The sequence below is a fragment of the Lepidochelys kempii genome, chromosome 2 (assembly GCF_965140265.1).
Source record: "Lepidochelys kempii isolate rLepKem1 chromosome 2, rLepKem1.hap2, whole genome shotgun sequence".
Taxonomy (NCBI): domain Eukaryota; kingdom Metazoa; phylum Chordata; order Testudines; family Cheloniidae; genus Lepidochelys; species Lepidochelys kempii.
Window position 1 is genome coordinate 154,201,704 of NC_133257.1, and position 17,253 is coordinate 154,218,956.

At 40.5% G+C, this 17,253-nt stretch overlaps 1 protein-coding gene across 2 annotated transcripts in view; it reads left to right on the top strand.

Annotated features, from left to right (window-relative positions):
• CTNNAL1 (catenin alpha like 1) overlaps positions 1–17,253 on the top strand; it is a 127,152-nt gene that overhangs the window by 18,936 nt on the left and 90,963 nt on the right. Inside the window, exon 2 of one of the 2 annotated variants that reach the window (XM_073332471.1) lies at positions 13,472–13,661. In XM_073332471.1, the coding sequence (XP_073188572.1) occupies positions 13,472–13,661 (190 nt within the window). Of the gene's footprint in view, positions 1–13,471; positions 13,662–16,423; positions 17,018–17,253 lie in introns of those variants that run through there. The other variant, XM_073332472.1, reaches the window with a different exon arrangement.

The window sequence follows — 17,253 nt, forward strand, 5'->3', positions numbered from 1 at the left end:
TTGTTTTCATGCCTGGCCCAAGCGTCTTACAGCATAGCTGTTGTCCTATCCGCCTCTCCCCAGGAGAACAACAGACAGACAAAAGGGGAGTCTTGTTTCAATTTTAAAAAGTTCTAGCCTTCCCATTGGCTCTTTTGGCCAGGTGCCCACTCACTTCGTTTTACCTGTGCATAGCAGTGAGACTTTTTTAACCTTTTGCAGATAGAGCAGTTAGAGAACAGCTACTAAGAGGGATTTTATAGCTGCTGGGTGTCCATAAAAGGAAGCACCCCTCTTCTCCCCACCCCCTTATCGCAATACACTGATTTATTTTCTTATTCAGTAAGGGCTACGTTTTGTCACCCTTACTCATTATTAGGGCTATGGATTTGTCTTGGCATTATTTTTGGTCATGAAGCGGTCACAGAAGTTTTGTGAGTTTTTTTTATTTAAGAAAAAATCCTGAGATAAGTGGGGAGGAGGGGGCACCAGAGAAGTGCTGGAGAGTGAGCTTGTCCTGCACTCCACCCCGCAGCTGTTACGCCTACAGTTTCTGCCCCATAGGGGTGGATGTAGCTCCTTGTTCTAGACATTGCAGCTTGGTACATATGGTTGCAGTGCTTCCCAGGTTTGGGCTGGCTGCCCCAATGAGGGCTGGATAGCCAGGCCAAACCTGAGCAGCGCTGCAATGCCCAGAGCCAGTTGCTGGGCTCAGCCCCCTAGGACAGACACTGCTGGGGTGAGTTTATTAAATTCATGGATGCAAAGACATCACACAGACAAGTCATGAGCAAACAGGAAAATGACAGTCTCAATGACCTTTCTCACTGACAAACCTACAGCCCTATTCATTGTCTGAGAAATACCTTACTCTCCAAATAGCCCTATTGATTTAACGGGGCTACCTTCAGATTAAGGTAGTATTCAGTGTTAATAACGATGGCAGAATCTGGCCTCAAGTCTTTAGCTGTAGATCTGTTCCATCTCTACAAACTATAATGAGAATAAACATCACTTTCTTGATTTGGAATGTAGAATAAACGATCTAATATGCAGCTAATTAACATTTAACTTTTGTTAATATAAATTCTTTGAGGATTTCAGCAGCTGGTTATAGGGAGCAAATCTTGGTCTGTTTCTTCATGCCAAAGACCAAGCTGTATTTAGTGATCAAAATTATTTTGTGGTCAGTTTTCTCTCAAAGGATTATCAGACTTTTCTTTGTATAGCTGTGATAAATGAAGGGGGGGGGGTAGCTCCCTTTTATGGACACCCAATTAGCTATAAAGTCCCTCTTGGTGGCTGTTCTCTGCTTGCTTTATCTGTAAAGGTTTACCTGGTAAAGGAAAAGGATTGGGCACCTGACCAAAAGAGCCAATGGGAGGCTAAACTTTTTAAAAGGGAATAAAAACTTCCCATTTGTCTGTTTCCTGGAGAAGGAGACAGAGTAGCAATGCTATAAGCAGGAATGCTGTGTAAGACTTGAACCAGGTATAAAAATTCATCTTCCATACCTAGAAGAAATTATTGGACAGGAAATGTTTAAATAGACACAATCAGGTTTATTTCTTTATTTTGGCTTGTGGCTCTCCTCTGTGCTAACCCCAGATGCTTTTGTTTGCTTGTAACCTTTAAGCTAAAACCCCAAGAAAGCTATTTTGGGTGCTTAATTTTTTGGAATTGCTCTTTTAAAATCTAGCAAAAGCCTAAGTTTCAGATGTATTTTCTTCCTTTTTGTTTTTAATTAAAATTTACCTTTTAAGAACAGGATTGGATTTTTGGTGTCCTAAGAGGTTTGTGCATATGCTGTTTGATTAGCTGGTGGCAACAGCTAATTTCCTTTGTTTTCTTTCTCAGCTCTTCCCTAGATGGGGGATGGGTGGGTAGGTTGGTGAGAGAAGGGGCTTGAGGGTACCCCATAGGGTGGAATTCCCAAGTGTTCCTTCCTGAGTCCAAGGGGGTTTTTTGCATTTGGGTGGTGGCAGCGTTTCCCAAGCCAAGGTCAGAGAAAATCTGTAACCTTGGGAGTTTAATACAAGCCTGGAGTGCCCAGTATTAATTTTTAGAATCCTTGCGGGCCCCAACCTTCTGCACTAAAAGTGACAGAGCGGGGATTCAGCTTTGACAATAGCGCAGAATGAATAAAATAGAACTTCTGTTTTGTAGCAGTGTAAAAACTGAATGCATGTAGTAAGTGAAACAGTTACCCTCCTAATGAAAGATACCAGTTAAAGAAGGGGGGATGTGAGTTTGTCATATTTGTTAGTACTCTTCTTCTGTAGATCTGTAGCTGCTTCACATAGATGAGTATTGCCCAAAGTTTGCAAATGTTTGAAATAGAGAAACAGTGCATGGTTTCTCTCAGGATCTCTCTCTTTGAGGTTTCTCCCTTTGTAAGCAAAGATTTGCATAATACTTCAGTATTGAGTAGATGTCACGTTGTATTTTTAAATTCTCCCTTCTTTGCTTGTCATCAGACCCCATAAAATTTTATTTTCAACTACCAGTCTTTCATCAGCATGAGTCTATGAAAATGGTCGTTGGGTTGAGCTAGAGAGAGATGGTCTTCGGGTTTCTAGAGGTGGTTAACAGGTGCTTGGTCATAGCCATAGCTTGAGGGTTAGGTGTCTTTGTATTGTCACTTTGTCAGGATCAGGATTGATGAAGTCAAGGGGAATTTAGGGTGTTTCCTTACAGATAGGTTTCAGAGTAGCAGCCGTGTTAGTCTGTATTCGCAAAAAGAAAAGGAGTACTTGTGGCACCTTAGAGACTAACCAATTTACTTGAGCATAAGCTTTCGTGAGCTACAGCTCACTTCATCAGATGTATTTGATGAAGTGAGCTGTAGCTCACAAAAGCTTATGCTCAAGTAAATTGGTTAGTCTCTAAGGTGCCACAAGTACTCCTTTCCTTACAGATAGTTGCTCTCTGGGACAACTGGATGCCTAGTGTGTGGTCACTTGCTTGACCTATGATCTTTATGCACCATAGGTTGCAAGGAATGAGTTATCTAGCCACAAAAACATTTAATTATCTGGATGTGCATATATGTGCAATAGGGAATTATTCTTGATTGACCTCTGCACATTCCCATTCTTGGAATGTGCTGATTGTGCAGTTTGGACCAGTGGCACTCGCAAGTAGCAGTTTCTATTGTAGCTTTCTTATATCCTCTGCCCCACCATCCACAGCTCTGACTGTTCAGAGGGTGGAGCCATAAAAGAGGGCATGATGTATTTTTTTTTTTACATGATTAAATTCAGTTTCAGGGTGTGAAAATGTAGTTAACCAAATAAATATTAGATGTCATGCTGTAATCTAGCCTAGTGTATTATGTAAACTTCTGATCATTGCTTGTGTTAAATGTACAGGTAAGTAGTGTAGTTTTTATGGCCCTTCCAGTAAATGATATTGGATATCCTATTCTTGCTACAGTGCATGCAGTAAAAGGTTTTTGTAGACTTGAATGTCAAACATCATGTGCTTTTCTGGTTAAAGGAGTCCTCATTAGGAAAAATGAGCAAATGTTGGTCCTAGGTATTACCTGAGATTTAGAGAGACTTTATTTAAAGAGTGCGGTATTTGAAATTGATGTTTTGTTTCTAAATGAATCAGCTAGTCTCTCTTTAGTTACCGAGAAACTTGTCTCAAAAGCCCACATACTAAGTCCTCTGCAAGTGTCATCTAATGTGACAAACAGTAGATTTTTATAGTGCAAACTTATGGCAGGATTTGTATGTCTTCTGTCCTATATGTGTTGCCTCAATTTTCATATTTTAGTGAGGTTTCTTGAAATTTTTAATGAAAATGCCTTTTGTAAACAACTTGATGTAGAAGGGAGAAAGATGCAAACCAGTGTAAGAACTAGTGCTCAAGATGTACTGCAAAACTAAAACGAGTCCTTATTCCCTGTAGAAAATATCTTGAACATTTTGCTGTAGCAGGAATAAAAAACTTAGAGAATTCACTGAATAAAAATCTGATGCAATAAGCTATATGTATGTCGTATATGTGATAGCTATAAATATTTTCTAAAACCAGGTGATGTAATCACTTAATGCTGTCCATGCTCAATGGGGTCTCATACTTTTTACAAAGAAACCATGAATTAAAATATAAAAGTGCTAAGGCCCTCATGTGAATGAGAAGATTATGGACTCTATGACAGACTGAATATCTTTTTATGGCTATAAAGCATCAGGATACTATTAGACAACTTAACCAAAGAAAGTCAGAAAAGATCATTCTTCCACAGCTGCTCATAAGCAACAAATCACATGACTCCTAATCCCTGGCAAAATCCACTGAAAGGAGGCAGAGTCCACTTATTCTCAGACTGTTGGCTCTCCAGAGCCTCAGACGGGTGTCTCCTGGGAATAGTACAAGGGGGCTTCTCAACAGAACTCAAACTCCACCTGAGGATCTACTTCACCGAGCTACCTTAAATAGAGGGTTGTAGAAGAATTCATTACCTCAGTGAGATTTATCAGGTGAAAATTCAAACCTTTTTTCTTTTGTCAGCAAAAAAAAAATCTGGTAGTACTAAGGCAATACTTAGCCTCAGGCCATGTACTCTAGATATGTCAATTTCAAAACTGAGACTAGATGGTTTCTTTTAATCCCCAGGGATTTCTTACCTTGACAAATCAGAAAAGGCACATTTATATTCTTGAAGAGATAGCTGAAGGTTTCCTTTATGGATCATACCATTCCATTTGGCCTTTTGTGTATTGCACACTTGTTCACAACTATCACTTGTAGCCTTGAGAGAAACGGCATTCACACTTTTTCTGAATAACATCTTCATCAAAGTGTCCCCACTAATGAAGATGAACAAACATACATAGTATACAGTGATCACCTTCCTCCAAGAATACTGCTTCTCCATAAACAGCTGTGAGTTATACAAAGTTATTCTTCTCTGAGATTAATATCAATAAGATTGTCTCCCCTAAATCTGTGCTGTGTATCAGAAAAGTCACAACAAATCCACTGGAAACAATTGTTGAATTGATTTTGGCTATGTAGTACCACAAAGGAAGCTCATTTCTCTTGTTCAGGCGCAAGAACTTTGACCAGTCGGTTATTTCTGTGGTCACAGTAGGAGTTTGCCTAGGTAGCCCTGCTTTGATCTTCTAGTCTAAGGGAGCTTTGGCAAATGTAATTCACTTCCCTTCCTTCCTTGCTTCTCTTCCCCAAGCAGTGCAGACCTACAGATCTCAGTAGAAGAGAAGTTTGAAGTAGTTAGTTCTGCAGGTGAGCGATCAAAGAAGATTACTCATGTTGTGCATGGATGGGCTTTTACTGGCCTTTCTAAGGAGGGTGACTGCTTTATTGAAAGTGAAGAAACTGGGCTTCCACAACAACTCAGCTGTCCCTAGAAAGGGAGGATCAATGGTTATCCGAGTTATAGAAAAATGTAAGACTTATCATTAAGCAGATAAGACGCTACCCAGTTTTTTATATTCTGGACCAGATATCCAGTCTCTCAGGTGGGTTTCTATTGAGTCATGCCATGTAATATTAGCTATATGTGTGTCCTCTGTCACTTGTAGTAACGAACACATACGACTAAATTATAACCATTTTACTTTTTATAAGCACCTCTGTTTGATGTCTCTGTGTAAGTCTTGCATTTAGTACACAGTAAAAATCCCTTACCCTACTTAATTAGAATGTCTTTATTTAAAAGTCTCCAGTTCTTGAAAACTTAAGATTTTATTTGCCCTTGATTTGGGGGATGGCACTTACCTTAGGGTCACTTTCTCCTAAATGGATTCTACCTTCAATTTTATGTGTTTATCTAAAACAAAAGGGATATATCTGACTATTTGTATAATCACTTTCTCCTTCCGGAGGTTTCAAGAAGGGAAAAAGATGCTTGACTAAAATACTTCCCTGGATCATTTGTTCTTGTCCACCACACAGCTGTGCTTTCTGAAGTAACAGGATATTGGGAGCAGATTTAATCTGTTCCTGCAGAACTCTTCTTATTCTTCTAATGATGCTATTTTACATTTGGTATAATTGTGATTTTTATTCATTACTTTCTCTGAAATATTACTAAGCAGTAAACAAAGTTTAATATCCAAAGTCAGCCTTCTCCAGCTCTGTCCTTTTTTGTCATGATTTTCATAACAATCCAGTACCCAGTATTATCACAAACAGCCCTTCTAGTTTTTACACCACAACAGAATACATTGTATCTGATGCTAACGTATTTAATTATATAAATTACACCAACATAAAATATTTCCAACTTCAGTATTTTTGTTTGTTTTTTGTTCTGTATTTTGATTTGTGGTTCAGTTTTTACCTGACATTGAGATGTCTTAACAAAACACAGCAGTTGTCAGTGTTATTTCTCTTTAACACACACAGCCCCCCATCCCTCCCAAAAACCAAACAAACTTCACCAAACATCCTTCCAACTTAAATAAATTAGAACCATCATAGTAACGACCCCAGCCTGCCCCCAAACAAATGAGGATTGTATTTTCCTATCCCATTACTTTAATCCTCAACAGATGGGGAGATGTTACTCCTCTGCATTGTAGAATCTCCTTCCCACCTTGAGTGCTATTAAGTATTTTACAGTCGGAATGAGCTAGGAGGGATTTAACTGCATGTTTTAAGGACATGCCTGCCTTTCTTTTTCCCTCCTTTCAAAGAGCCTGTCCTGATAGCAGAACATCTCTTACAAGTAATAAACTACTTATTGTAATCCCATATTACAAATGTTTGTTTTTTAAAACGCTTCACTTACCTTCCACACATGATTGCAGATGAACATTTTCTCCTGACTCATATTCCATGGCTAACTTCTAGAGTGTTGACAACACACTTCCACAACTAGGAAACCAGTCTTTCTAGACTCTTGTTCTCTTCACAGCTTGCATGGAGATCCATCAGCACTGAGTAAGAAACCCAATAGTGGTAACAGAGTGAAATTGTATCCCATGCTATTGTGAACAATGTTGCTGCCAACCTCATTAAAAGTATTTTTCAAATTTGAAAAACACAACTGTGACGACTCCCCCCCCCCCCCCGCTTTCTTAGATAGCTGGGTGGCATGTCTTGCTTACATACTGATTGCCAGATTTGGGGTCGTGAAAGAATTTCCCCTTAGGTCAGATTGGCAGGGACCTTGTTTTTTTAAATTTCTTTTGCAGCCTAGGGTGTGGCTTGCCTGCTAGGATCATCTGGCCATATTCCACTGTAATGTAGCACTCATCTCTTGAGCCCCTCCTAGCAGCTGGGCGTGGTACTGCAGTCCTTTCTTTCCCCTCGTGCCCCCTGTAGACTGCCAGCTGAAACTGGCTGTTCAGTGATTTAGCCCTCCGGACAAGTCTTAAAGTCCAAATGAACCCCTTCCTTGGTAGGAAAGTCTAGCAAATAAAATTCTCTTTGCCTTCGCTAGGGTCTTCTGCCTTGGCTCTGGACCCTATAAATTCAGCCCTTTTCTCAGGCTTCCAAACAAGCAGTGCCCCTCTTGGGAATTATGCCACTTTACCTGGGACCAGTACAGGAACCTGATCCCACCCAGGGACCCTATACATAGCAGCCACGTACTGCTTTCTTCAGTCCTCTGCTGCTATTTCCCTGGGCCTCTTCCTACCAGGCCCTTTATCACTAGCCCCATCCCAAGGCCAGTGTCCTCTGGTTCTTCTCCCTCTGCAATCCCAGAGTTCAGCCAGCCTTAAATTCTCTGGCTACTTGTCTGGCTCCTTGGGACAGGATGGAGTACCCTTCTTCTCTGCTCTGGTCCCAGCCAGGAACTGACCTGCTAAGACCCCACAGCACCTTTTATCTGAGCCTGCTGGACTCTGATAGGCTGTTGCTAGCTCTTCTAGCTCTTGAAACACCTGGTCTCTCTAGCTTCCAGGATAGGGCTGCCAACTTACTAATTCCAGAAAACTGAACAACCTTGCCCCGTCCCCATCCCTTCCTGAGGCTCTGCCCCTGCTCACTCCATCCCTCCTCCCTCTGTTGCTTGCTCTCCCCCATCCTCGCTCATATGGTCATTTTCACTGCAAGGCCCAAACAGGCATATTTATTGTTTTGACAGATGTATTATTCCAAGTTCAAGTTTCATTTGTTACAGGATGCTAGAGCTGGCAGCAAAATAGCCAAAAAGGATAATTTTTTAAAAAATGAAAGTTTACAAAGGTTTTCATGATTCTTTCCCTCCGCTCTTCCAATTTTTTGTAACCAGCTCCATGTTTTTTGTTCACTAAAGTTAGTGTAACTTTGTGTGTGGAATTAGGACCACACATTATCACAGCTGCAGTGGGTCCATTAAAGGCCCACTCCTGAAGCCCAAATACAAATCCATAGAGCACAACCACAGAAATGCATACCTGTCCAGATAAATAAATCTGTAGAAACTGACTCCCACGCCTACATGCAGATTCACACGTGTATTCATGTGTTCACATCTAGCATACACTAACACGCATACTTCCACATTATTTATATATTACAATTGTTGTTTAGTGCTTAGAAACCCCAACTAAGATCAGGGCTCCAGGGTGGGAGGTGCTGGACATACACATAGAAAGAGAGTCTGCAACAAAGAGTTTATAAAGTAGCTAGACAAAGGTGGGGAGAAATGTATAATACATGGCTTTTCTGCAATTACTCATCAACAGGTTTCAGAGTAACAGCCTTGTTAGTCTGTATTCGCAAAAAAAAGAGTACTTGTGGCACCTTAGAGACTAACCAATTTATTTGAGCATAAGCTTTCGTGAGCTACAGCTCACTTCAACAGGATTCACTTTTTAAGAAATACATTTCTTTTATAGTTCTTCATTTCAGAACAAGTTTTTAAAAGAGAATACACAGTCTGTCATCAGTTTGTTTGGTTTTTTTTTTTTTTTTTTGTGCACAAGCCAGCAAAAGAAATAAGTCAGAGTGAGGCTGCAAATTTTATTCACATAGGTATACACACATATGGGAATACATGCATCTCCCTACACACAGTCTCTTACACACATACAATGCATGCATGCACAGACTTGCCTACACAAAAAATCTTTTTCATACACTTTTCCAGGGGCTGCCTAAATCACCAAGCCAGGAAGGGAGGAGGGTGGGCTGGAGGGGAAAAAATGGGTGGAGGAGAGAGGATAGGGAGGGAAAGAGGCCAAGGATGAGAGCAGTGTGGGGGGGGCAGTGAAGGAGAGAGGAGGGGTGTGGCAGGGGGGTGGATGGGGAGGCAGAAGGCTACAGGTGCATGAGGATGTGGGGTGTATAGGGATATAATGGGAGTGCAGCAGTGTATGGAGGTGAATTGTGGGTGAGGGACGTGGGAGTGGCAGCTCTGGGAGGTGGAGAGGATGGATGGGAGAGCGCTGTAAGGGGTACAGGGCAGGGATGGGTAGGTGTGGGGGGCAGGATGGGATGGGGAGGGATGCAATGACGGGGATGGGGGAGTGGGGGCTGGGATGGGGAGGGCTGCGATGATGGGGGTGCAGGGGCACGGAGGGGTTGGGACGGGGATGGATGCAACAGTTTAGTCTCCAGAGGACCGAAATGCTTTGATCTAACTGAAGTCACTGGGCTCAATATAGGTGAAATTTAATGGCTTTTGATATACAAGAGGACAGACTAGATGAGCTCATGATCCTCCTGGCTTTACTCCGTGAAATGTATGAAAAAATCTTATTCATATATATTTTATTATTTGTTGATAAAATATGGTGACAACACAAATAATTAAAATTGAAAGTTTCTAGAATACTCTATAATTTGTATCTGTCCAGTTTATCTTCTGAGACCAAATACCCTCTGCCTCCTCCCTGTTAACCATTGTCATGTATATCAAGTTGATTGTTCACGAAATGTGAACCCTACCTTCAACAAAAATCAGTTTACCTCTAGTATATCTAACTTGCATTTTAGTCTCAGTGGCTCTGTTTTTGAATTAACCAATTTGTCTGCTAAAAAATAAAAGTTGGTTTCAGATTTTAGAATGTGTGCTTTTATTAGTGAATCTCGTGATACAAAATCCCGTTGCTTCTGTAAATACAGGAAGCACGACTCCCAGGATATAGTTGTGCCCTTCAGGTGGGATTTCAGCCTGCTGTACCTGTTTGTGGTCCTAGGTGCTCCAAAAGAGAACTAGGCCCACAGGGAACTTGATTCTGATCACTCTGAGCTAGCCAAAATATCCAAGCCTGGTGAATCTGGTTGTGGAACTTCAGTGACAAAAGATATCCTGACACGGGACCCTATCACCTGTGACAATACGTCTAATTTCAGGTATAGGGCATGGCTATTTGGAGGGCAAACTTCAGAAATAAAGGCTTTTGCATAAGGTCATTTCAATGTTGTTCTCTTGGAATCCATCTATTTGGTGCAGCATTCAAGCGTTCGGGAACGTGTCAGTTCTTGGTGTGACATTCACTCTATAGTTTATACCCTTCCTGATATTTTGGAGCTTTTTCAGAGTAGTCTGCCTCATAGGGATGAATGCCAGCTCACTGATTATCCAATTACCAGTAAGCGTGACCTCACAGGGCCACTTAGATAATGTGGCGTTGGGGGCATGTTCTGGTCATATCTGGGTTCTGTGGAGAATCTTAGGCTGGTTTTCAGTTCACCTGCCCCACTGAGAATTGAACTCGGCTCTGAATGCTGTCACCAAATCACCATTCAAGCTATTATGAAGAATTCTCTGGTTCTTATCACTGAAGGTCTTGTTACTACTTGCAGCATGGTGAACTGGTAAGTTTAAAGTCATTTTCTTGAAGAGATGGAAGTGATTCATTTGGATGGAAATTAGAATTAAAAATGCACAAAAGCATAATTCTGATATTATTCATTAGTTAAAACTAAAGATGCTGGATACATAAGAAGAAAGTGTATCAAATGTTTTTATTTAAAACTCCTTTATTAAACAAAGGAAGTATTATGTGTAGTTAGTGAATTGAACTTATTGTTTCTGGTCACGTCCTTCAAGATTTTACAGCGAGTAGAGCTCTTCCTCTCGTACCTAGTTTTTATTTACAGAAAGAGGAAAAGAAGCTCTCCTGATTTTTGTGTCTTCTAATTGGTTTCTCAACATTGAACCAGTCATTGAATTGAACTAGTTGAATAAACTGAAATGAAGATATCCTCATCTGCAGTTGCAGAGAAGGATACTAATGTCAAAAGTTGGTTTTAGCACTTAGTCTGTTAGTCAGTGACTTGTACCAGTTCAGGTTTTTGACTTTTTTAAAAAGGCTTTAACATTGGTTGTCATAATTTTCAAACTTAATTTTAAATTGATTTAGTTTTGAAAAGAAAAATATATTTCATTTAAAGTTTAAAAAAAATCAAATTAAGATTTTTTTTGTAAACAAGTCTGTTTTTATCCACGCTAGTGTTCAAGACATTTCTGTGGTTTTTGTGAAAGGCTTCCTGTTTTGTTCCATTTGAACCAAAATATTACTGTCCCTCTTTGTCCTAATCCCAAGGAACAGTAATGAATGTTTGAATGTAATCAGTTTTAAGAATCATCTCTGTCTCAGAAGCTCAGATGCTTTTCATTCTGCATCAAGGCCCTAAGAAAGGACAAACAGCACCCAAGTCTACCTTGTATAATTGAATGCATCCAATGAAGTGAGCTGTAGCTCACGAAAGCTTATGCTCAGATAAAGTTGTTAGTCTCTAAGGTGCCACAAGTACTCCTTTTCTTTTTGCGAATACAGACTAACACGGCTGTTACGCCTCCATTAGAGGATGTGTTATCCAATTATACAAGGTTTCAGAGTATTTCAGTAAGAAGTGTCAGAAACATTCAAGTTTTACTTTATGGAATTATTGGATTTATCATGGGAAAAGTGCATAAGCAGCTCTGCTGGCAATTTGTAAAGCAACCGCTGCATCATGTCACACATTTTTCAGATATTAGAGTGGATGTATAGCCTCAGTAGATGCAGCATTCAGAAGGAGAATACTGCAGGCCACTGTGGGTTGCGAGTGCCTCCATTAGGGGTCTGGAATATGCTTTGGAGAAGGTCCCGAGTGTCAAGATTAACATAGATGATCAAAGAGAAAATGGGGAATTTCCCTTGTTTGATTACTCTCTCTCTTCAGGACATTCGTGCCAGTTCATACTCCACTTTTTTCAGACTAACATCACTCCATATAGTTTCAGTCTAAGCTTAAATTAAGTTTGGTCTTTTTACTTTAAAAGTTAGCAAATGATCATAAACTGTTCTTAGAGGTGTTAGCTGAGCTTATTGAGGGATGACCTCCCCAAAAAGGTTTTATGTACTGTGTCCATCTGCTGCAAGTATCTGAAATGGCAGAAGATCTTGAAAGAATATTATTCAGGTAAAGAAAATTTTCCATTAAGATTCTTCTGTTCAGTTTCAGTGTAGTATTCTGACTAAAATTTCTGTGGAACTGTGAAATGAATGGAGCTGCGTAAGACTGTGACTGGAATATTGAAGTTAATATTTAATGCAAACATGTTCACTTATTTTATGCTGCTGCAAAAGTAAGTTTGCTACAGTGTAGTTAGTTCTTTTGTCTGGGGAATTGGAGAGGGAAAGAAGGGTTTCATAGTGGGGAGAAGGTGAGAGAGCATAAGCCCTTCTGTTACTGGAGGGAAGGTTTGGCAGCCAGCAGGATTTGTTTTTGCTAGATTGGAGTAGGGTGGGAGCATCCCCTTGCACAGACCCCACACACCCAAAAGTATTTTCTTATAGCTGGGCAATGTCCTGCAGTTTTTTTTCAGTAGGTAGGGGAGGTTCTAGGTTTCCTAATCCCGTTTTCTTTTCACTGCTATGAAATAAGACCTATTTTGATGCAAGGCTAATGGGTCCAAAATTGAGCCTGATCTAAGAGTAATTTTTTAAAAAATGCGTATCCGGTCTTGAGAGGTGGGTAAAGTTCTTCAAAATGTAATTTAGCTCCAGCATTGATTACATAAATGCGTTTGCTAGGCAAATTGCTAACATTAAGATTTTGATTGGGTACATGCACATCTCTGCAAATGGCCTTTTTTCTATTTATGTGATATAGCCGTTGATTAAAATACACAAGTTCTGAATAGACAGTCAGAATGGAAAGATGGCAGGACTTGTGAATGTGTTGGCAAACCAAAACAATGCTGGTCGGTTTAGAATTACACAACAACTTTAACAGGGACATTGTAAGTATTATTGGCCTGTCAAGTGACTTAGAATGGTTTATTTTTAGTACACCCGCTCCCATTACTACTTGTGAAGTTTAAAAATAAAAGTCAATCTTTAATCTTTTATGAGAAGAGGGTGTGAGTTCAGAAGTGAAGAGGGAACACCAAACTGCTTTTTTAATATTCAGTTTTGAATTTGTTTCCAGAAATATTTAACACATGATTCCATGTGACTCAGTGCAGTCGTGTGTTGGCTAATAAAATTGAAGGTCTGGCCCCAGGTGTATTTCAAAACTTGCTAGTAATTTTCATGTTAAAATGTTGACTAATCTGCCATCCTAACAATTAACTTTTTTTTTATTATAGATAACTACTCTTATTAACCATAAGGATAAACCAAAGCGGTCAGACAAGACATTGCAAGCAATTCAGCGGGTGGGTCAAGCAGTTAACCTAGCAGTTGGAAGATTTGTTACAGTAGGAGAAGCCATAGCCAATGAAAATCGAGAATTGAAAGAGGAAATGAGTATTGCTTGCATTGAGGCAAAGCGAGCAGGTATGTGATTATTTAAGAAATATGCCATTTATGTTGCTATGCTACACCTGACACTGAAAACAAACAGAATCTACTGCTTTCATCTATTGCAGCCATTAAACATGATTTTGGGAGACCTTTACAGTGATGACCCCTGCCTACATTCAATACCTGATTGGTACCAGTGCTCTCACACTCCACCTGCTGTTTAAATGTCCACCATTATGACTAAAGTTGACAGATGATGGCATTCTTGTGTCATGCTTTATTGTGTGCAACACTTTGCCACAAGAAGATTCACTTTTCCCTTTTTAATTTAAAAAAAACCCCAGCAATTCGCCCTCAACAAACCCTAAAGTTGTTTTTAAAAATACTTTCAGGATGACCAATGGTGAATCTACATATTTTTCCATTTCTCCCAGTAACTTTCCCTATTTCAAAATTGGAGAACCTGTATTTGTAGTTTTGATGAGAGAATCTTTAAATTAAGGAAATCAGTGAATTGAATTATTGTTTATTTTAAAGAAACATAATTTGATTTATATCTGGTTGAGTCTTCACAAAACTAACTTGAAAACTTGTGCTATTGCAATCTGTAATACATTTTAATATAAAACCACACTGTAAATACTGTTTTTAAATTCTTATTTTAAAGCTCCCATTTGTAGGGAATCTTCTATTTTAGTTTTACAAAGTTACTGTAAGCAAAGAACAAAACCACAAGAAAATATTAAACTTATATTATATTTGTAACTTTTTTCCATCCATCCAGTGGAGCAAAATTTGTCCCTAAAAACAAAATTACTTCAGTGTTAACACTGAAATGTTGTGTAGAGCTTCAAAACATGAAGAAAATCCAAATATGTGAGAACCGTTTATAGAGACACGTTCATAGTACAACATGAAGCATTGCTCCAATCAATGATTTAAAAAAAAAAAAAAAAAATTGCAGGCCGTTACCACTGGTTTGTCGTTGCTGACATTCACTTTCAAGGCCTTCAGAATTAAAATACTAGAAGGTAAACCAAACTTGAAAGCACTATTTATTCCCATGCCATATAATCTTTGTGTAATTGTCCATATGGATTCCACTCCTTGTGCTCTTCCCACCCGATGTGCACATGATTACTGTCCAGAAGAATCCAGTGTCCATTGGGGCTATGAAGGGACAGAGCAGGCCCAGTAGGCCATCAGTTCCTCCATACCACCTGGCAGTGAGATGGAACCCTAGCACATTGGGCATTGTAAATTAGTTTGGTTAATTAAGTTAGTCACCTAGTGGCATGCCAAAAAAAAAATTGACCTTTTTTTTTTTTTTTTTTGATAAATGTTTAGGGTAGAGCACCTGCGCCTTGTTACAGTGTGACTAGCATCATGGCACAAGCAAAAACAATAGATTTAAGGCCTGTCTCTCATGGAGTGCTTTGATGCCTGTTAACAACAGGTACTCTGATGTCTGCTCTGCCTTGGAGAAGGACACATTCTGTAGCAATGTTCTGTTTGTTGCTCTTTGTCCAAATTCACTCAAAGCAAGGAAAGCTTGCATGAAACTATTTCCCAAAAGATCGATGCAAGCTGCTTCAGATTACCGAGAAGAAGGCTATAACCATGCCTCAGCCATCCAGTCAGTCCTTCTCTGTTAATGGCCTTGGGAGGCTGGATTCCACCCCGATATCCCGAGCCATATTTTATCAAAGGCCCCATTCATCTGCTATTACTGTGTATTTATATTTTCAGACAGAAAGGAGCACTTCTCCAGAGATGAGCCAAGGCTTGGGTCATCCGTGCCCAGCAAGTTGAGACACCAGATCATCAGACTCATGATTTGTCTTGAAATCACTCTTCTGAGGGCTGGAAGCCTCAGAAGGCCTCTTCCAGTGTCCCAGTACCAAACTCAGAGACAGCATATGTGGTACTTGCTAAATCAGTGGACCGTGCTACCCTTGGTACCAGCTCCTCATCATTGACCCTGTCAAAGAGAGCCTTACTACTTGGTATTCCCAGTACCTTCCACCTTCGTGCAGATGATGTCTGCTTATACCTGTTACCGTGGAACCAACAATCTTGACACCTAAACTATATGTCATGCCACGTGACTTATCAGTGATCTGGGTACTGGAGTCCTCTCTCTTTGAGAGATTGAGGGTGGTGATATCCAAACCCAACAGTTTCAGAGTTACTGGTACATCAGATTCAGGAGGTATCCTTGGCACCCACCTCCACCGTACAGAGACAGACCCCCTTGTGGGAAGTATACCCTTCAGCTGGGCATAGCATGGACTCATCTCCAATCTGTCCATTTTCCCTTTCCTGGGTAGCACATTGGAAGTCAGGGAGGGATTCTAAAGAGGAGTCGATGAAAGGTAGAAGAAAGAGACCTTGGGCACATAGGAATCCTCCTTCTTGGGTACCCCCATGTATCTCCCGCTTCAGTATTCCTATCCTTACCATCCATGGTCCTATTGAACAACCTGTGTTGTGCAGCCATATTCCAGAAAGCCTGCATCATCCACTTTCTCGAGGGCTAGATCAGCCGCTCCAAACAGGCAAATCAGATCATCGCCAACAAGTCTGCGGTGGGTGCATTTCGGATAATGGAGAATCAAGAGGAGGATAGTAAAGGAAGAGTATCAGCTGCAAAGTGAAGAACTGCTGCTTTCTCCTCATCTTCCCCAGATGAGGAAGTGAAACCACCCTTGCCTGCCTCATTAGATGAATTCAAGGTATTCCAGGACTTCATGAATCAGATGGCAGAGACCTTGGATGTGCCCCTGGAGGTAATTCAAGCAAAATGGGACAAACTCTAGGACATCCTACGTGCTGCAGCTAATGGAACCTGCAAAAAAAAAAAAAATGCAGTTAAGTGACAGGTGATACCAGGTATCTGAAAGGGGTCTAAATATTTTTGGTTACATATACCATCAGGTTCAGGAGAAGCCAAAACGGGGACATCCTAAGTCTACACCAGGAGAGAAGAATCTAAAGAAATTGGACATCTTCAGTCACAAGTTATGCACATCAGTTAGCTCCAGATGAGGGGGCTAACTATCAGACTCTCCTCTCCAAATATGACTATTTAACATAGGACCAGTTGTCTCAGTTCATAGACAAATTCCCTGAGGAACCCCAAGAAGAGATGAAGTCTGTCATGGATGAGGGCTGACTGCCTTCCTGAAATTGACAGCTGGATGCACTGAGTTGTAGTGGAATGAGTTGTGATACAATGACACGTACTATGACCTCAGCAATAGTTGTCATGGCTGCTATCCTTGGTGACCCAGTGAGCTCTAGACAACAGTCAAGGACCTGCCATTTGAAGGCAACAAACTTTTAAGTTTAGTAATGGATGAAGCCATCACTCCTTGAAAGGCTCCAGGGTGATTGTGTGATTTTTTTGGGGGGGGGTGGGGGGTGGGTATCCTTGTCTCTCTTACATTGCTCCAGAGTGGCTACTTGGCAGATGCCTTTCTTATCCCCTGGACACTGGGACTAACATATGCTTTCCCACCAAGCCCCATGAAGAAATAGAGCAAGATGCTGGGTGGATGATTGATAGTCCCTAGCTGAGCCAGGCAGTTCTGGTATTAAGATCTGATAAACCTTTCAATACGCT